This window comes from Toxotes jaculatrix, chromosome 2 (genome assembly GCF_017976425.1).
Source record: "Toxotes jaculatrix isolate fToxJac2 chromosome 2, fToxJac2.pri, whole genome shotgun sequence".
NCBI lineage: Eukaryota > Metazoa > Chordata > Actinopteri > Toxotidae > Toxotes > Toxotes jaculatrix.
This window is the reverse complement of record NC_054395.1, coordinates 16,427,294-16,446,863: the sequence shown is the minus strand read 5'-3', so window position 1 is coordinate 16,446,863 and position 19,570 is coordinate 16,427,294. Positions and strand designations below refer to the sequence as shown.

Below are 19,570 nucleotides of genomic sequence, written 5' to 3'. Positions count from 1 at the left end.
TATGCAAATGAAGAAAAAGATGCATCATAGCAACAACAAATGGATGACAACATACAATGTATAAATACATTGCTTTCTTGTTGTAAACAAGGAATCAAGTGGTCCAAGGGCTGGAAGAGTGCTGAGACAGTATTAAAGGTGTAATGATGTAATAAGCAGTTTTACTTACATGAACAGTACCATACAAACTACATGTATTTATATTTGACAAGTGATGGATGATATATACATGTCACAATTTTAAATTAAATTTTACATTGAAATAGGATTAGTTTTGGTTGTGTTGAAGAAAAAAAAACCTTCCCGAAAAACAACAGCGCATATTTAGCATAGACCTTGACTCCTCAGTCAGAGAGCTATGTGTGTGTTGTGGGGGCGGGGGGCGCTGTGTCCTGGCATGTGACGAGGAGGAGGAGAGGGGGCAGTGAGGCAAAGCAAAGCAAAGCAAGGAACAACGACAGAGTCGGGGAGGGATTATCAGTTAACTGTGCTTATCTTCATGTGATATGGTAGCCAGAAAAAGTGTCCACGCTGTCTTTCCTTCCTCTGGGGTTCGGCGAAGTGGCAGCACGACCGCTACACGGAGGCCTGAGTCGGTCTAAGTTTATGTTAGCAGTCTGGCGTTAGCTCCTGCCGCTAGCTCACCCCTGCTGGTGACTTCACACAACTTGTCAACAGCCGATCGATCCTGGACGGGACTCGGGACTGTTTTCGCTGCTCGCCCGTTTTAGCCCGTTGGCAGTTTCCCGTAGCGTTAAAAATCTTCTGAACCAGCAGCACTATTGGGAGAGGTAAGCTAACTTGGCAAGCCAGCTAACGTCTACTAAAGGCACACACGGGAATGTGGGTCAGCCACGCTAACAGCTAGTAGTAGTCAACATTCAAGGTTAGTAGCTAACTAGCCGAGTGAGCTAACCGTGCCGCACTCTTCGGCGGTCGTCTGACAGGCTAAAGCCACTCAGTTGTATGTATAATATTGTTTTCACTTTCAGTGAAGAAAAAAAAAGTTTGACGGTAGCCATGTCTTAAACTCAAACGTCCTTTCATTTCTTAGATGCTTTAATGAAGTTATAATGACTCATACAATTCACAGTAATGATAGCAAATATTTCCGAGAACCAGTGTGACAGGTTGTCTCCTGGATGACAAGTCTTAACAGTCCTGACCTCAGGTGTTTTTTCCTTTATTTATTTATTTATTTTACCCCTGAAATGTTGTGAATATACAGTTTAGACTTTGTCCCGCTTTGGGCCATCATGGAACAAACAGTATTCAATCTGACAACATCAATAAATCTCTAATAAGTAGACACTGTGGATGTTTGTCAGGGCGCAGCTACATTCATGGACGGATTAATCCACTAGGGGGCCCCAGGGCAAAAATGTAACCCCCACCCCCAAAGCCCTCTCCCCCACTGCCTCCGCCAGCGATCAACACTTCTCAGTGTGTACATAGTGCATGCACACTGTCCCCTTAAAGCACCCACCAAGTACTCTGTGCACCCTACCATGGAGTTGAGGCAAACAATAATACAGATGTCTGCAAGCTGCAAAAGAGACAAAGTTTACTTTTTAAGATAGTGAAGTACAGACTGAAATGTTTATGATACTTTAATGTCAGACCAAAACAGTGGTTGGGTTAGGAATCTTGTGTTGAAGGTCCCTGTGCTTCAGTCAACATGTGGCTCTTACTTGTGTCTAGGCCTGTGCTTTTTTTTAAAGTATGGTTTTAGCCTCATAGACACACAGCATAGCATATAGCACAACAAAAAAAAAAAAAGAACTGAGAGACATGATGAGATAAAACTTGACTGTTTAAAACAATTACGTTCCTCTTGAAAGATCTTGTGAATATGATGCCTGATGAAAGCCTGATATGAAACCAGTGTTTCCAGATGAAATGTATCTTGTTTTCAGTTCAATGAGCAGGTCTGCTCTTTAGCCATATTGGATTTTTGTATAAATTTCACATCAGTGTAATGAAGTACCTTGATTTGTCAGATATTCCATTTTCTGTATTAGCCAATGATTTCTCAATTGATATTCCAGAAAATGTACTACATCGTGATATATATTGAGATCAGAATATAAAATTAGGTTATGCCATGATAGAGGATGTTATTCTTATCACCCACACTGATTAATAAGATGTTTCAGGTTTGTCTTTGTTCAGGGGTCTTAATGGTCTGAAACCCTTGCTTGTCTGTACCACTTGCTTCATGGGTAATCCAGCCACGGCTCCACAGCGAGTGTATATCATGTCATAAGCCTATTACTATCTAGGACATTCGCTGGCTCCTCAAGACAACCATTAGACAACCATTAGTACTGGACTGGCTGGGGAAAGGACACCTTAATAAACAGATTGTCAAAGATTAGTAAATTCACACATTTCTGTTTCAAGTGAGAGATAAAGACTTGAAGCTAAATAGCCACACCATATATGAATTTTTAACAGTGTGCTCACAAAAGAAACATATTCAGGGAAGCGTTTTGGCTCTGCTACATGTTATGACAAGCGTTGCGCTCAGTTTGGCTAGAGACTGGTCACAGGAATTGGGCTGTTAACCACTCACACACAGGATCTAGTCGCAAGGTAAATGATATGTGGACTTCTGCGGCCAGTTAAGTGGTGCTCATTCTTCCTCTTTATGTAATCCACGTGTTAAGTACATATTGTTTATCTAATATTGCTTGTTTAAAACACATTATTCTCTTCTTCAATAGTGGAGCTATGATGGCAACGTGACAGGAGGGGAGCCGCTGAGTCAGCTTCAACAGGAACCATGGAAGGGTTTCAGCAAACTGCCACAGAGCAGCATGACCGAGTGAATGGCTACTGCGAGCCCAAATCCCCCCAGGACACCGCTGATGTCAGGTGGACTTCACCAGAGGGAGAGTCTGGAGGTTCAGATAGCTGTGGGGGGACAAGTGTGTCGGAGCTGACGGACCTGCAAGAGCTGAAGGCCAGGGAAAGCGAGGATGAGGAGGACAGGGAGGAGAAGGAGGTAGCGCCTGTCTCTAAAGACCTGAAAGGGGACCAGAAGAAAAAAGAGAAAGAAGGTGCGGATCAGGAGGAGAACAATCACAGCAAACAAAACAGTAGTGCAGCATCCAGCTACACAGGTAAGTCTTTTATTTTAATGTTGCATGACTTACTTCCTATAACCCTGAACATGACATATTTGGATGCCAGATAATTCTGTTCATGAATTTTTTTTTAAAAAACGCAGACCTGTCTCACACCTCGTCGCCCTCGCTGTCAGAGCAGCTGCGTCTTGGCCGCGAAGAAAGCGCAGGCTCTGGGATCAGTGTGGAGTGTAAGGTCTGCGGGGACAAGGCCTCAGGCTTCCACTATGGCGTGCACGCCTGTGAGGGTTGCAAGGTAATGCAATTTGTGAACCACATTAGAATAGCTCAGTAAGATTATAAAGTGCAACAGTGGTACTTTTGTACTGTCCGATAGGGGTTGTTGAACCGGTTGTGTTTCTTCTTACTCAGGGCTTTTTCCGGCGAACTGTGCGGATGAAACTGGAATATGAGCGCTGTGAGCGTTCCTGCAAGATTCAGAAGAAGAATCGTAACAAGTGCCAGTATTGTCGCTTCCAGAAGTGCCTGTCTTTGGGAATGTCCCATGATGGTGAGAGGGAACTTCATAAATTAGGTCATTTTCAAAGCATGAGGAGAGTTGATTATTTTTTTTCAATCCATCCATCGTTGAGTGAAAAACCAGCATGCATGTGTGTATGTTTGCTCAGCGATCCGATATGGACGCATGCCTGAGGCGGAGAGGAAGAAGCTGGTGGCAGGCCTGCTTGCAGAGGAACTGAACCTTGGCAAACCGGGTGGCTCCGACCTGAAGACCTTGGCCAAACAAGTCAACACAGCCTACCTGAAGAACCTCAGTATGACCAAGAAGAGGGCCCGCAGCATCCTGACGGGCAAAACCAGCAGCACCTCGGTACGTTCCCGACTTGGAGCAGCCCATGTGAGCTGACCATCCTGGTTTTGCAGACATAAAAATATATTGAACTCTTAAGTAATACATGATCATCATAGGTTCTCAAGAGTATATATTACATCTGTTATCAAGGAACTGTGGCTCTGATTAACTGCTGTTTGCTTGAAATGCTGATTGTTTTGTAAATAAGCACACTACATTGTTAAAGTCAATCTAACACTAACTACAAAGTACCTGTTAATCCATTCTGCATTTGTGATAATCCTTATTACCTCACTGAGTCTTTGCAGTTACAGCTGTTTCTTCAAGACAAATGTATTTTTGTTCTCCTTTTAGCCGTTTGTAATCTACGATATGGACACACTGTGGAAGGCAGAAAGTGGTTTGGTGTGGAGCCAGTTAGTTCCAGGTGCGCCCCTGACCAAGGAGATTGGGGTCCACGTGTTCTACCGCTGCCAGTGCACTACTGTGGAGACTGTGCGAGAGCTCACTGAGTTTGCCAAGAGCATTCCAGGGTTTGTGGACCTCTTCCTTAATGACCAGGTGAGTCACTGTCTGCTCAGTGCGCTGTATAGTAACTTGATTTGTATGCGACTGTTTAGGAAGACACTAATGTGCAATTGCCCGTGCGCTTTCTACAGGTGACTTTGCTGAAATATGGTGTGCACGAGGCTATTTTTGCCATGCTGCCGTCTCTCATGAACAAAGATGGACTGTTGGTGGCCAATGGTAAAGGCTTTGTCACCAGGGAGTTCCTGCGCAGCTTAAGAAAGCCCTTCAATGAGATCATGGAGCCCAAGTTTGAGTTTGCTGTCAAGTTTAATGCTCTGGAGCTGGATGACAGCGACCTGGCCCTGTTTGTTGCTGCCATTATTCTCTGTGGAGGTGAGCATGAAGTTTTCTTGTGTAGTATGAAGAGTGGCATATTTGCTTGTTGTTATGTTCAGGATGTTTCCACATCTTGAAAAGTCTTCTAAAGCCTCTAGCTGTGACAGTATCATATGAATTAATAATTTTTATTTGGTTAATCCCTCCATCCATTTTATGCCACTTATGCTGGCATTAATTCAATTAATCATTAGGAATTATTGCTATATGCTGCTAGTAAGTACTCAAAAATGGGATATAATAATGAATGATTAAGGGCCATATTGTCCCGACTGGTTTTCTATCATACTTTCATACTTTGTTTGGTATGATCATGGCTCACCATGAACTATCCTTTGTCTTGTCCTCCCAGATCGTCCCGGGCTGATGAACGTGAAGCAGGTGGAGCAGAGTCAGGACAGCATCCTTCAGGCCCTGGACCTCCACCTCCAAGCAAACCACTCTGACTCTGTCTACCTCTTCCCCAAGCTGCTGCAGAAGATGGCCGACCTCCGTCAGCTGGTAACTGAGAACGCTCAGCTTGTCCAAAAGATTAAAAAGACTGAGTCGGAGACCTCGCTCCACCCTCTACTACAGGAGATCTACAAAGACATGTATTAGTGTTCTTCAGCACAGACTGCTCTTAGCAATACTGTTACAGATTTAATTTACGTTTATAATAATACACTGCATTCAGTACAAGCACTGCTCCACGTTCGGGCATGGATTTTAACGTGCAGATGAGGCAAACGTGGTAGGGCTAACACAATCAGCAAAGTCTTCACAATGTCAGCATTACTTTCAGCACAGTAATGTGTGTGTGTGAGAGTGTGTGTGTGTGTGTGTGTGTGTGAGATGAGCATCTGGAATCATTTGCTGCAAGCCCTAGTTTCCCACAACGGTCACTTAACAGAGAGAATGATATGTTTTCTCACTGAGGCTGCTCCTATTTCATCCTAATAGCAAAGCTGACCCCAGAGCAGCGTCTAGAGAGAGCTTCTCCTCACTCACCACGGCTGTGTTTTGCTGTAAAGGGAAAGCATCTCATGTTCTTACACCAGTGGCATAGTTGAAAAAGAAAAGAGCCGCCAGTTTGTACTTTGCAAGATGCCAATGTCTTTGATGGAGTGATTGTTCTCAGACTTTGGGTGAAGCTGAAGATGCACAGATTGGTTTTTGTTTACATCATCATCATCATCATCATCCTCATCATCAATGATCGCTTTCTTTGCCATTTGGTTTGTAGAACACAAACTGGGCTGGCTCCAGCAGTGTAGAGCTCTCTCAATGCAGCTGTCTGTGCAATACCATTTCCATTTTTCAATAAACGTGCAGATCCAAGTTATTTAGGTTTTGTCTTAAAGCCATCTACCCGAGTGGTAACTAATGGACTATGCTGCACAGATTTAGTTTCTGAAGCTGACACTATGAACGCATGACCCGCTGAAGTACAAGGGACAGCATGTTTTTCTTTTCTTTTTTTTTTTTTTTTCTTTTTTAAAAATCTTTCTTTGGACATACAAATTATCGTGAACTTGCCATTTTAAGGTTTTTCTTAGTTTATTCTTTGTAATTATGTTACTAATTATTTGTAAGTGTTGATCATACTTGTAAGGGCAAAACATGAATTATCATCTTGTCTTATGTATTAAGTATATGTGTTCTTTCGTATTACATGCCTGCCTATTTAGGTTGTACCAAATATATCATCAAGCACATCAACAAATTTTTCCTTGATGAGAAACTTGGATTTAATGCCTTTGCAGGATTTACCTAAAACCAGCATACTTTACCATGATATCAAAATTGGGGAAAATTTATGATTAGAAATCAATCTGCATCCATCGTCTGGTATCATAAGTTGTTTCTGTTTTCACCCAAGATATAACCACAGCCCTAGATTGTTACCTTTTCTGTGTCCAGTCTGATTTGTCTTGTTAGGAGAGGCACAAAGTGTAACTGCCTTACAATACTGTAGCCAGGTTTCTGTTTGTTTTTTTCACTGTACTTATTTCTGAGTGGACTTCAGTATGTCAGCAGTGGTGCACGCACAGAGTCCACCTTCAGGAAGTCTCCTCTTGTGCTCTTATTCTGTCTTGATCCCTATCTACCTCTAATGTATGATCTGTGACATTATTTCGCTGTCTCTTTTGATCTCTAATTTTTTTTATTACTACTATTATTATTTGCCTTAATTCCTGCTTTTGGTACACATTGCAAATTTGATTTTATTGGCTGATGTGGATGGATAAAATGAGAGAGTACACCAAAAAAGAAAGGAAAAAGTTGATGTAAGCTACCTCTATGCCTGTATAAGTGATGGATTGAGATATTTGTTCACAAAAACATGTGAAGACTTGAAATAATTTCGTCCTTATAGTCACATGTAACCTGAATCTGCAGATCTAGTTTAGTTACATCTCACATATAAACTTTATTAGAAACACTAATTTTTTCCCCTCCATTTATTAATATGAGGCAGATTAAATGTCTAATACATAGGTGATCAACTTTTATCCTTACTTTATTGAACTTCGGGAGAGTTCAGACTTATGGATGGATAAATGGGAACTTGGACAACGTTACGTGCAGACGTCAACGTCACGTTTCTATTGGTTCGTTGCTAAGTTAATTGGTAAAAGCAACCGGCTGTTAACTATTTAGACGGTGGGATGGAGGGTGCTCGGCGGCGTGCTCAAAACACACGGAGGATGGACTCGGGCAACAGAGGAAGTATCTGTAGGTAAGTGGTAAGCGGCGCTTTGTTGTTTTTATAACCAACGATGTGGGCAGAAAAAAAAAATTAGGAGAGCAGAAGAGCTGATAACGATACTGACATCGCCGCTTGTGCCGGGAAGCGTGCTAATTTCAAATGCTGCTAAACTGCATTCGAATGCGGGCATTACAGCGTAGAAGCCGCTTTTAACAGTTAAAAATTGCCGTTAGTTTTGCTAATAAGGCAAAGTTTTTGTGGCTGTATTACCTTTAGGAAAAGAGTGGCAGTGTGGAGAGTCATGAGTATAAATGATGGTTGTGTATCAAACAAGGTGAAATATTCCCACAGCGATAGACAGGGAAGAAAAAAGAAACTGGACACGGCTAACTAGCTAAGTTGGTAACCGTTTGTAAGTTTTTGCAGCAGTTGGAAACCTTGATTTCCAACTGCACGTAAACAGGAGCAGTTGAGCTGATGAGGAGCTTGTGTTTTTTTTCTTAATATCTGTTATTCCTCAGTTTTATTCCAGCAAATCATACTGTGTGTATATATGTATGTGTATATATGTAGAGAGAGAGATATTGTTGCGAAATGTTTGACATTTCTAAGTGCAGTGTCTTAGTTGTTGTTTTTCAAATGTCACAACTGTAATGATTTGCTCCTTGACTACTCTGAACCTTGACCCAATTTAGACTTAGAACCTAAAGACTTGATTTGACTTAAAAACAAAGGTCTCACGTTTTGACTTGGTTAAAGTCCAGTAGCAAAATAAAATAAAATGTGGGGGCTCTTAACACAGCTTTGAAAGAAATGTTCAAATGCTGTGTCCTTTTCTGGAGGTGAAAAGTTAGGCGATTAATCAATAGAGGGAAAATAACTGGCTTGCAACACTTCATATTGCTGTAAACTAAATGGTTTTGGTTATTTTGGCTTTTTGGTCAAACACAAGATAACATTTGAAAATTTTATGTTAAGCTTAAGTTGAGATGGGCATTTATTTATTTAATTTTTAGTTTCTCCAACATCAGAAATGAACTCTCTTCCCTTTTCATTACAGGCATTTCATAAATGGCTCTTGCAGATTTGGTCCAAGGTGTAATTATCGACATGAATGGCCAGTTATACCATCAACCCAAATATGTAGATACTTTCAGAAAGGTGGATGCTGGTATGGCGAACGTTGCAAGTAAGCTGTTTTTTCTTTTTCCTGAATCGTGTATTTATAACTAAATAAAAGAGGTGGATATGTGCACAAATTTAGCTCATTCAGTATTTTCCACTACTAGGTATCTCCATGTCCTTCAAACTGAGGTTGACACAGCTGCCGCAGGTAGAAGAGGATCAGTGCCTACCGTCTCCTCCTCCAGTGTGGCTCGCGCACCACCTGACAGAAGAGGATCGGTGCCTGCCCTTCTGCAGGCCGAGGTGATGTCCAGGCAGGAGTGCAGCAGATCAGAGATGGTGGCTGATATCTCAGTTCCTCGACACAACACTGGGCGCCTGGCATCAGATCTTACAGAGGAACAGTCCCAAGGTATTGAATGTTTTCATGGGTGTAAGTGGCTTTAGTCAGAATTTCTCTGTGATTTACTTTATTATATTTTCTCCAGATACAGACTCTCTTCTAACAGCTTCTTTGGAATCAGTCCAAATCTCAGACTTTGCTCAAGCAGGTGCATATAATGGAAGAAATGAGCAGGTCTGTATCTAAAGTAGTAAAATAAAGAAAAATTAAAAAAAAAAAAAAAACCTGGATGCCTTTACTGGAAGTATTTGTGTTCAGCAGACCTCCTCAGCTGAGACAACAGAGGACGGGGCTACGGCTGCGGCCTTTAGTACCCAGGGGACGGCAGAGGAAACGGAGGCCTTCCTCCAGAGTAAAAATGTGACTTGCGGAATCTGCATGGACAAGGTGTATGAAAAGGCGGATCCAAGACACCATGTTTTTGGAATCTTGCCAAACTGCAATCACTCGTTTTGTTTACAATGCATTATGACCTGGAGGAAAACAAAAGACCTCGGGCGGGACGTGGTCAAGTAGGTTTCAGTAATATTAGAATATTTGACTGCATCTGCATCTTTGACATAAAGGCTCTGACTTGACCTCACTGCCCAATGATTATTCCTCAGGAGCTGCCCACAGTGCCGAGTGAGGTCTGCCTTTTACGTGCCGAACAAATACTGGGTTGAAGGACAAGCAAAGGAAAGTGTAATTGCTGCCTTCAAAGAGAAATTCAGGTATGGCGAGGGATTCGGATTCATTTTAAACTGTGTAAACATTACAAACTAACACACACACGGCTTTAAATGTGTCCAGATAAACAAATTTATCTAATGTAAGTAATGTAGGTTAAAGTAGCTCTATAATGCATTTAGACTTCACAGTAAATTAACATAAAATTTAGTTTTAACCAAACTGAATCTAGCCTTCAAATTAAGGCAGCCTGTAAGATTTAACATATTTGACAGGATCTTACACCTATTATGAAGAATACTAAAGGTGCTACAGTAGTCTTACATTTTTCCCCAAGCAGTGATACCTTTTTAGTTCTGTGTTACTGCCTTGAATCTCAAGGTCAGTGCTGAATTTTTGCAGTTTGTTTGACAAATGCACGCATGCAGCTGAAGACCCCCGTCCTGTTCTGTCTCATCTCTCATGATTGCAGCAAGAAAAGCTGCAGTTACTATGCACGATACAGATGCTGTCCCTTCAAAACGGAGTGCCTTTATCGACATGACAGACCTCCACGTCGCCGATCATTTACGGTAAATATACTCTAATCCTCGTGTGCTACAAGTTCTCAGGACTGTTGGTACATGAAATAATACATTGGTGTGTTTACATTTCCCACACTCCCCCCGCCCTCCCCCACCCCCCGCTCACAGTATGCCACAGAAGATGAAGACGAAGACGACTACGGTGTAGAGCTGCTTAATTTTTTCATAGCCATGACCCTTTTCAGTGGTGACGACGATGACGACGACGACGATGATGATGATGACTTCGACTTTCCTTTTTACCTAACTGAGGAGTATAGTTTCTGAGCTTTTTGCATTCTTTTTGTCAGTGCCTGAAACCGTGAAACCGTGCCTGAACGGGGCTTAAACTATACATGAACACTGGCCCCAGGAGAACACACAGCTGTGTTTTGTCCATTCTTTCCTCCTTGTATCAGTATTGAGACAACTTTTGAGTAGCCGTGATCGGGATCGGGGATATCAACTGTGCACAATGGAGTGTCAAGTGTCTTCATTTCTTTTTTGTTTTTTAGCCAGACTACAGCAGGTAATTGAACCAGAGAAGAACTAATCTGTGAAATTACCTCCTGCAGTCCTTTTGGAAACGGAAGTGTGTACACTTAGCTCTCCACAACGCATGGTTTGTTGCCCCTGCTCTAGATATAAGCACCCCAGACAGAAATTTAAGCTTTGCCCCATCTCTAATAATTTAGTGTTAAATCTGTGGTTGTCTAGTTGAGGGTTAAAGAGGTTAGGTGTTTACTTTACCCTCTCATGGCCATAGTGCTTTGAACGTGTTGCAGATTGTTAATTTTCCCCTTAACCCTCTCTTCTGATTGAGTGCTCATTTCAGATTTATCTCTCAGAAATTTGCCCCATTTTAAAGTTTTGTGTGGATGGTAGTTTTAATTGTCTGAAGATTAAAAAGTGTACTGTATCCCTTCTACTTAATGGCCATTCCTGATGATACCTGCCTCAAGTGGTTGTAATGACACCCTTTTCTTGGTCTTGGCAAAAACACAATGTTAAGATTTTATTTCTTTTAAACAAGTTGTACTTGTACACAGAAAATAAAACGTTGCTTCACACTTTGTCTCACTGAAAAGGTGTATGTGGTGCTCTTTATTTTACACTTACAACCAGGAATTGTTAAGATCGAGTCTCTTATCTGAGAGGCTGGAGTGTTTTTTGCTTGATTTTATCGCTAGGTGGAGCTGTGGAGGACAGATTTAGTCAAATTACTCTCGCGAAGAAGAAATATCAACTAAACTGGCGGGGTGCTACGAGCTTCACCAGACACGGTGTACATTCCCACACTGGGCTTTGGCTGCCGGTATGTTTCTGAATCGGTTTGACGGCCAGTCGAAGCTTTTGGTCCGGGCGCTGATGTCCGGAGCCTCCGGTGTCCACAGAGCCGTGAGCGTCTTCCACAGGCAGCAGCGAGCAAACCCCGAAATGTCTCTGTCTAGCTTGGTAGAAACACTGTGCCAAGATGAAATAAGCTGTCCACAGACTGAAAGCCAGGCTTTAACTGTGTAAGTAAAAGCACAAAGCAGCGGGATGTTGTACCGGTAGAAAGAGGACGACAGGTGGTTCTCTATGTGAGAGTTTACTATAGCAAACGGTTTGACAGTTACTCGTCCTTGTAATAAAAGTTAATTCTAGAGTGACAGCAGGTTTCAAACTTATATTTTGATTTTTTTTAAAAATACTTAAATATTGGGATTATCCTCCTTACATATTTATAATAATATATGGCAAAAAACAGCATTGAATCTTCTCATTTAAGAGGCTGAAATCTGCAAATATTTGTTATTGTTCCACTATGTTCGCTTGAAAAATGAAACAATTATTACAGTAGTTGCTGATTGTGGATTATTTTTCTGTCAGTCGATCGATAAACAAATTGTTTCGGCTCTATCTAAGATGAACTGATAACATCTGCCACCATGTTATGTCACTTACCTGTGCCTTTCCCTCACACCCTCTTTTTTTCCCCTCACTTATTCTAGTAAACCTCTGGTGTGCCTGTTCCCATCATTATTCAAACAAAATCTGCTGTCCTTCATCCATCTGGTCCACTCGGTTCTTCCCCAGACCTCGGTCCTCCACCTGCTCAAATGCCTCAGCCAGGACCCTCATCCAAACCCCTGGGTCACCACTCTGGGTAGACAGCTGGAGAGAGGCCTGGGGGTCCACAATGAGGAGCCTTTGTACACACCACTATGCAGTCAGAGACTCAAGGAGCTGACACAGCGTTTGGCTGGTGTTGGTGAGACCAGCGGATGGGCCAAGTGCCTCAGTGGTCAAACCATAGAATCTGGATCTCAGAGTGCATCTGGTTTATTAGAGCTGGGGACACAAAGGAAAAGGAAAAGCAGTTTTGTCTCTCCGGACTCAGGCGGAGAAGAAATGGGACAGCAGAGTAAACGGATAAAGATGGACGTCTGTGGTAGTGAGTGTGTTGATGCAGAAGAACAGAGCGCAAATGAGGAGACGTCAGGAAGGTTTGAAAAAGATGCTGCAGAAGAAACTCCTGCTGAGGAGCTACAGCCGGCGCCAGACACTGATTCCCTGCCTGAACATATAAAGGTAGAGACATTATAAGGAGGCTTTGTCTGTTCTGTCCACACTGACATTTATCATCCATTTCCACAATTTTAAATATTTGTTCTCTTTCCATAAAGGAACTGAATTTTGAAATGATGATTGGACGCCCTCCTGATAACAATTTCCCACAGTGATCAAATCAAGTCTACTAATCAGGCTGTTGTATTTGGTTTTATGACACAGCTAACAATTGAAAGTTGGTCTAGACTTATTTATGTATTTTCTTTTTTTTAGGTCTCTGTTCTTCAAATAAAAGAATTACTGGAAAGTCACACAGAGGTAAGAAGAAATGTTTTCTTTCTTAAAGCCAGCACACTTAGCTTATACCTGAAGTGATATTTGGGATTATTATAAGGATTATTTTCATTGTTTGCAGTGGGACCAGAGCTCCATGGATGTGTTCAAAGTGCTGAATGACTGTGACCCCGCCCAAGTATGTCCTCAAAACTGTATAGCTGACTTTTTAAAATGTTATACCCCTGCATGAACACTTCTATTTAAAAGTGTTTGTGATATTTTATTCACATTAATCTACAGTATATGGGGACAGAATATTATACATCTTTTAATGTTCCGCAACCGTGAATCCAATATAAATACAGGCTCAGAAACTCTAATTGAGTCAACAATTCACTTCCAGTGCTTTATAGCTCCACTTGACCAGTCAGGAAGTTTTTCTAAACCGCTCATATTATAAATGTGCTTCCTTATAGGCTTTGATGAGACAAATCATCTTCTCTGCCTCTCCTATTTAGGTGGAGGTGTTATGTAGCACCCTGAGTTTGTCTGATTTACCCGAGCAGACTCTTCCTAAACTGTGCAGCAGTGTTTTGGCTCTGTCTCCTGACCTCAGTTACAGCACGGCAGCAACGCTCATCAAGAGCCTACTGCTGGAGAAGGTATGTCACAGGATAAAGATGCAAAAGGATGCGGAATGTGTTGCTTTGTTTGATACTGATGAGGTGTCCTCACGCTACATGTGCAGGTCCTGTCCCTGTCAGAGCCTGCCTCCAGATGCTTGGTTACTGCAGTAACATCACTGTGCAGCCACTATCCCAGACCAATGTGCCACTCTCTGATCGAACCCGTTCTAATGGAAAAAAACATAGGTGAGGGAAAAGGCTCAGCTACCACATAGTAAATTAATCATTTATTAACGCAGTTTTTCTCGGGGGGAAGATCAGAGTCCGTCAGTGACAGAGCAGCAGTCCTGGAACTGGCGTGGATTCAGTGTCCTGGTTCAAGTACACACAAACAACGTAGACGCTTTGATGTTATGGTGGACTGAGCCAGGACCTTTTACTCAGTCCTTGGCCCTGACATCAGTTGATCCTCTATTTTGAACTTTGTTTTGTTTTTAGGGAATCCACAGGCTGAGCTGCTGAACAGGCTGATAGAAGGCTGCCTGGATTCCCACTACAAACTGCTGCTGCTTCAGTAAGATACAAGACGTAAATTATGAATTTCTATCTAACTGCCGTAACAAGTCAAAGAAGCACAGAATAATAATGAACTCACAATATTGGACTCAGATGCTTACTGGTTTGTTGATGCAGTCTTTTACCTTATTTTCTTTACAGAATGACATTTAAAACTGTGTGGAGTGAGGCAGTGCTCTCCATTATCCACAGCTTGCTAGACTCCAAGGTTAGCTGAATGTTTATCCATGGGAAAAGTGCTTCAAGATCACTTAGACATAATATTCGTTGTTATTGAGTTGCCTCTTTTGTTTTGTTTTTTTCAGCCTGACTTGAATGAAGAAGTGTTCTCACAGTTCACTGAACAGCTCGTCAGCCAGGGCCCTCAGTTCACAAAGTCTGTTAAGTTTGCAAAAATGATGTTGACAGTCCTCACCAAATACAGCAGCCATGTGAGTTTGTAAATTTATGTCATGCATAATGACTGATGGATGATCATGCATAATGCCTGGAGGATGAAGCAGTATTTGTAATCTCTCTGCATATGTATTAATCTTTTTTTTTCTAGGTGACTGCTGCACACAAACACTCCCTCTCCAGTTGCCTGATGTTAAATGAGACCTTCCTGAAAAAGTCTCTTCAAGCTGCTTTGAAGAGAATCACACACACATGAAGCGGTAACACTTTACTTTAGGCCCCACTATTAAGCATTTATAAGCAGTTTACACACATTTAATAAATGGTTTATAGCATATTGTAGAGTTGTGAGCACATATAGATTTTAAGTGTTTACTGTGTACAGTATTTATAAAGAAGTATATCTTTTGCTCTGAATACATTATATTATTACCTGTGTGTTTTACTACATTGTTATTCATTATCTGTTTATACACCAGTCTCCACATATGGCTGGCTTATTGGGGGAGTTATAGTCATTGACGATACATTAATAAACACTTGTCTTGTAATGTCTGCTTACAACTACATTATAATGGATTATTAATTATTTGTTAAATGTTTTTATAATGCGAATAAATACTAAATGGATGGACATAAAGCAAAGATTTCTTGTGACCTGATCCATGTTAATAAACCTGTTTCTTGTCTATTTCTTGGCAATAATAATAATGATAATCTGACTTGAAAATTAAGCATCAGTTTGAGACTGATATGGCCTCTCATAATAAAAATGCCCCTGAGTCAGATCCGATTTAAAGTAAAAATGTTATTTAAAGTAATCCAAAATTCCCACCTTTGCATTCATGAACTTTAGCTGCTGATGCAGCTCATTCTGCTGCCAAGTTCATCATGTGTTGGTCCAGAAAGGTGTCAACAGAATTAATGAAAACACAAATATTTTATTTTTTTAATTATTTTAATTTATTTATTTAGTTATCAGGCTCTGAGTGAATCTTGTATCATAATTGTAGACACTGAAGATCTGCAGCACAGTGCATATGCATTGTTTTAATTAATCTCAGATTGCAAAATGTGTAATAATTCAAAGAGAATTAAAAGTATTTTAAGTGGCTTGGGTTCTGTCCAGCTGTCCCTACCTTCTGTTTTGTGAAGTGTCGATGTGTTTTCTACATATTTATTTTCTCAAATGTTTTAAGACTGCGACTTTCCTTTACAGTTTTATTTAGAAAAATGGAAATAATAAATAAGTGACACGGCTAAATAACGTTAGTAAAAGTAAAAAAAAGTCGTTCACGTTTTTTGGTGACGTCACCACGGGCGCCTTTATTTTGCGTAACTTCCTGCTGCACTTCCTTTTCAGCGTAGCGACACGGGAGGGACGAGCTGCGAAAATGAGGTTAGGGTCAATTTAACCAATAAATACGAAGAAATAAACAGTTTACACGTGTAAAATCAGTTCTTTTGGCTGCGTAAACATCTAGTGGCATTAACTTATAAGTCGGTTGTGCTATTTAGTGAGTTAGTTTAAGCTAAAGTGTAACGTAGGTGACCGGTTCATCCGCCGGTGAAAGACAGCACGTTAAGTTCCCATTTAATCCATCATCATCCACGAGTTAAACATGTATATACGTTTAAAATCCAATATCACATGTTTAGATTAAAACTAGTAGATAAAGTAAATTCAAATCTTTATTAACTTTATTTGCTAGTTTTATGATTTTCTCGTCGTTTCCGTTCAGCACTGCCGATGAACTGGGTTTAATGAGACACTTCACACATTTCAGTGGCCTTAACTTGTTTTCTGTGTTACAGTAAGGTCTCCAGGGATACGTTGTATGAAGCCGTGAAGGAGGTCCTGCAGGGCTCCCTGGCCAAGCCAAGGAAGTAAGTACACATTAAAAAAATTTGCTAAGTGTGAAAATCAGACTTAAAAAAATAAAACATAAGAGCTGGACATATATAGATTATCTGCAGGTCTTACAAAGTAAAAAAAAAAAAAAAAAAAAGAAAGGTATTAAAGAGGTTTACATGTAAATTGTGCAAGTCTTACACACTCCAAACCGATATGTAAGATTCATATGTGGACCTTAAATAGATTAATATTTAATTTAGTAGTGCTTTCATTCATTTTCTGCTTCATGTCCCGGATGGTTTTAAAGATTCAATGATGTTATTACTTCTGGGAGGTGTTGACCAAAATTAGATAAATACCAATAAATATAAGCAGTTGACAAGTAAATCTAGGTTCTTTCACCCTTGCTGATTTTCAGTGATATGTTTCATACTCTGATATGATAGTGAATTATTAAGTTTTTATTAAGAGTCTTAAAAGTCATAAATGTAATGTGGAGAACACTGCAGTGTGACCAGTGTTAACTTGTCTGTCTGTCTGTAGGTTTGTGGAGTCAGTGGAGCTGCAGATCAGCTTGAAAAACTATGATCCCCAGAAGGACAAGCGTTTCTCCGGCACTGTCAGGTTCGACCTTTTACTGTCTCACCCAACCTTTTCCTTGTGTGCTTCCAGCCCTGTCTGAGTATGTTTAAAAAAAAAAAAAAAAAAAACGTTTAAATGGTCAGCAGAGGCTTGATAAAATTTAAGAACAGTCCAGACAGGCCAGGGGCGGACATGGAGAAGTACTCTGGGTAGTCTGACTGAGCCCACTCAGCCTTGGCTGATGAAGGTGAAGCAGGCGGACCCCTACCCTGGGTCTTAAAACATGAGGGGAGGTTTTGAGTGGCAGAGCTGCTAAGTTCATGTGCTCAAGCCGACCAATTTACAATAATGTTACCAAAGAGGTCAGCTGGACTCCGGCCACGGTGTTGGTATGGGTAAGAAATTTTCTACTACACAGCAAAATCAGGGAGATGTCGTTTGGGAGATGGCAGAGTATTTAACTTTCCGTATGTAAAACCAATAGTTGTAGATATTTCAAACTTGACCTATTGTGGGACCGATAAGTAAGAGTGTTTATTAATCTCAAAGGGAATTTTCAGTTACAGCAGCTGCTTCGCATAAATCATGAAAATGAGTTAGGTCAAAACCATGTACAACTAAAAGCTAAATTATGTACAATAGACTAAATAAAATCTAAAAAATTAATTGAAAGGTAAAAAGACTAAAGTCTAGCACGACTATGCTGTGTGCTGGATATAAACTGTACAATGCTAATAATATACTGTAATATGCTTTACATTAGTTAGAATTAACTGAAATTATACATGAATTACATAATGTATATACATGTGTTAATGATACACACAGACAGTAAATGAAACTTTATCAACCAGTGAATCTGAAACATAATAGACATGATGGATTATTTAAGAAATAGAAAGCCAGGTGAGCAGTCTGATTAATGAGGGTAAACGAGGTGTCGCTGTCGGAGTCCCGTCTCCTGACACTGATGGTTATTGTAGACTGTAATCCTGAGGCCTCTCTCAGCTGCAGTCTGCCGTACTACCAACCGACACTCCTGGGTTTGAAGCAGGGTTGTAAGCGTTGTTGCTGACCACTTTGTTAACACACAGGCTGAAGACTCTGCCAAGGCCTAAGTTCTCTGTGTGCATCCTGGGAGACCAGCAGCACTGTGACGAGGCCAAAGCTGCCGACATGCCACACATGGACATCGAGGCTCTCAAGAAGCTCAACAAGAACAAAAAGCTGGTCAAGAAGCTCGGTACGAAGTTAAAAATTAGACCCATGATACGGCTGATCACCTATGATTGAAATGATTTTTAATGTTCTTGTTTCCCAACTGTTTTCTTCCAGCCAAGAAGTACGACGCCTTCCTGGCCTCAGAATCTCTGATCAAGCAGATTCCTCGTATCCTGGGTCCCGGGCTGAACAAGGCCGGCAAGTTCCCCTCCCTGCTCACCCACAATGAGAACCTGAACACCAAGGTGGACGAGGTTAAATCCACCATCAAGTTCCAGATGAAGAAGGTACGATCAGCAGTACCTGAATGTGAAAATGGTTTATTTTTGTGGCTTATCTCCAGTTTTAATTCATCTGTCGCAAATAGCGCTGGCTGTGCACACTGATCGATTTGAACTACTGCCTTTGTGTTGTAGGTGCTCTGTCTGGCCGTGGCTGTAGGACACGTGAAGATGACAGAGGATGAGCTTGTGTACAACCTCCACCTGGCCGTCAACTTCCTGGTGTCTCTGCTGAAGAAGAACTGGCAGAACGTGCGCGCCCTCTACGTTAAGAGCACCATGGGCAAACCCCAACGCCTCTACTAGATGTCAGCTTTTCTGTTAATAAAAGAATGGAGATGCTCCGAAGTTGACTGTCTTTGAGTCCTTTTTTGTCTTTGTCAGCTTTGTTTTCACTTTGGCTTTCATATCTTAACCCTGGTCAGTAATATAATTATCTTGGTTTACGGTTTTCCTCATAATAAAATTTGTTCTCAGGGTTTATTCAATAATCAAGTTAAATATCAGAATCTTGCGAGCTTCATAATCTGTACAACACAATGCTCTGTCGTTAGAAGAGGGCAACAATGGAAGAAGCCCGCTTCCAACATGGACAGATGTATGTTAATGTCATACTTGCTGAGTAGGCATTTGGTAAATCAGATCTATGCTATGTTGTCTGATACAGCTGTGGGTTTGCTCTAGTTTTTATCGACTTAGAGTCAGAAAAAAACAATCTATAAAAACACTAAATTTGTGTTGTGACTTGGCTCAGGTATGCAGAATCAAGAAGAAAACATATTTTAAAAAGGAACACTTAATAGCATCCAGGAACAAAACTGAAACTGAGTGAGACAAAACAATAATATAAAAACACACAAATCTATCTCAAGAACCCCTGGAAAAACAGTGTGCATAAATAAGC

The 19,570-nt window shown here is 41.0% G+C and overlaps 4 protein-coding genes across 7 annotated transcripts; all 4 read left to right on the top strand.

Moving 5' to 3' along the window:
• Positions 1–418: 418 nt before the first annotated feature.
• On the top strand, positions 419–6,309 carry ppardb (peroxisome proliferator-activated receptor delta b). Of its 2 annotated transcripts, none has more exons than XM_041064851.1 (8): positions 419–791; positions 2,727–3,125; positions 3,233–3,384; positions 3,501–3,639; positions 3,758–3,960; positions 4,297–4,503; positions 4,602–4,845; positions 5,201–6,309. In XM_041064851.1, exons 2-8 carry the CDS (start codon positions 2,786–2,788, stop codon positions 5,446–5,448), a joined length of 1,533 nt encoding a protein of 510 aa, XP_040920785.1. In that variant the 5' UTR covers positions 419–791; positions 2,727–2,785; the 3' UTR covers positions 5,449–6,309. The 2 variants fall into 2 exon arrangements, with proteins under 2 accessions (XP_040920785.1, XP_040920793.1); XM_041064859.1 differs by having other exon boundaries at positions 2,724–3,125.
• A 1,182-nt stretch (positions 6,310–7,491) lies between these two features.
• Positions 7,492–11,387, top strand: mkrn4 (makorin, ring finger protein, 4). Of its 2 annotated transcripts, none has more exons than XM_041058093.1 (8): positions 7,492–7,570; positions 8,601–8,729; positions 8,830–9,077; positions 9,154–9,242; positions 9,330–9,580; positions 9,674–9,781; positions 10,210–10,309; positions 10,430–11,387. In XM_041058093.1, exons 1-8 carry the CDS (start codon positions 7,500–7,502, stop codon positions 10,586–10,588), a joined length of 1,155 nt encoding a protein of 384 aa, XP_040914027.1. In that variant the 5' UTR covers positions 7,492–7,499; the 3' UTR covers positions 10,589–11,387. The 2 variants fall into 2 exon arrangements, with proteins under 2 accessions (XP_040914027.1, XP_040914019.1); XM_041058085.1 differs by having other exon boundaries at positions 9,327–9,580.
• A 174-nt stretch (positions 11,388–11,561) lies between these two features.
• Positions 11,562–15,755, top strand: fance (FA complementation group E). 2 transcript variants are annotated; one of them, XM_041053227.1, is made up of 10 exons: positions 11,562–11,817; positions 12,295–12,874; positions 13,127–13,171; positions 13,269–13,325; positions 13,648–13,791; positions 13,878–14,001; positions 14,254–14,329; positions 14,473–14,539; positions 14,637–14,762; positions 14,879–15,755. In XM_041053227.1, the coding sequence occupies exons 1-10, from the start codon at positions 11,618–11,620 to the stop codon at positions 14,981–14,983; spliced, it is 1,524 nt and encodes a 507-aa protein (XP_040909161.1). In that variant the 5' UTR covers positions 11,562–11,617; the 3' UTR covers positions 14,984–15,755. The 2 variants fall into 2 exon arrangements, 1 of the variants encoding a protein (XP_040909161.1); XR_005895139.1 differs by lacking the exon at positions 14,879–15,755 and having other exon boundaries at positions 14,254–14,343; positions 14,637–14,699.
• A 323-nt stretch (positions 15,756–16,078) lies between these two features.
• On the top strand, positions 16,079–19,011 carry rpl10a (ribosomal protein L10a). The gene is made up of 6 exons (XM_041053243.1): positions 16,079–16,126; positions 16,543–16,614; positions 17,126–17,206; positions 18,259–18,407; positions 18,500–18,672; positions 18,802–19,011. The coding sequence occupies exons 1-6, from the start codon at positions 16,122–16,124 to the stop codon at positions 18,970–18,972; spliced, it is 651 nt and encodes a 216-aa protein (XP_040909177.1). The 5' UTR covers positions 16,079–16,121; the 3' UTR covers positions 18,973–19,011.
• Positions 19,012–19,570: the final 559 nt, after the last annotated feature.

Coding starts and splice junctions, on each gene's coding strand:
- ppardb (XM_041064851.1), top strand. CDS start 2,786: ATGGAAGGGTTTCAGCAAACTGCCACAGAGCAGCATGACCGAGTGAAT. Junction 3,126..3,232: donor TGCAGCATCCAGCTACACAG/GTAAGTCTTTTA, acceptor TAAAAAACGCAG/ACCTGTCTCACACCTCGTCG. Junction 4,504..4,601: donor ACCTCTTCCTTAATGACCAG/GTGAGTCACTGT, acceptor CGCTTTCTACAG/GTGACTTTGCTGAAATATGG.
- mkrn4 (XM_041058085.1), top strand. CDS start 7,500: ATGGAGGGTGCTCGGCGGCGTGCTCAAAACACACGGAGGATGGACTCG. Junction 7,571..8,600: donor AACAGAGGAAGTATCTGTAG/GTAAGTGGTAAG, acceptor TTTTCATTACAG/GCATTTCATAAATGGCTCTT. Junction 9,243..9,326: donor ATAATGGAAGAAATGAGCAG/GTCTGTATCTAA, acceptor ATTTGTGTTCAG/CAGACCTCCTCAGCTGAGAC.
- fance (XM_041053227.1), top strand. CDS start 11,618: ATGTTTCTGAATCGGTTTGACGGCCAGTCGAAGCTTTTGGTCCGGGCG. Junction 11,818..12,294: donor GAAAGCCAGGCTTTAACTGT/GTAAGTAAAAGC, acceptor CACTTATTCTAG/TAAACCTCTGGTGTGCCTGT. Junction 13,326..13,647: donor ATGACTGTGACCCCGCCCAA/GTATGTCCTCAA, acceptor TCTCCTATTTAG/GTGGAGGTGTTATGTAGCAC.
- rpl10a (XM_041053243.1), top strand. Junction 16,615..17,125: donor TCCCTGGCCAAGCCAAGGAA/GTAAGTACACAT, acceptor GTCTGTCTGTAG/GTTTGTGGAGTCAGTGGAGC. Junction 18,408..18,499: donor AAAGCTGGTCAAGAAGCTCG/GTACGAAGTTAA, acceptor GTTTTCTTCCAG/CCAAGAAGTACGACGCCTTC.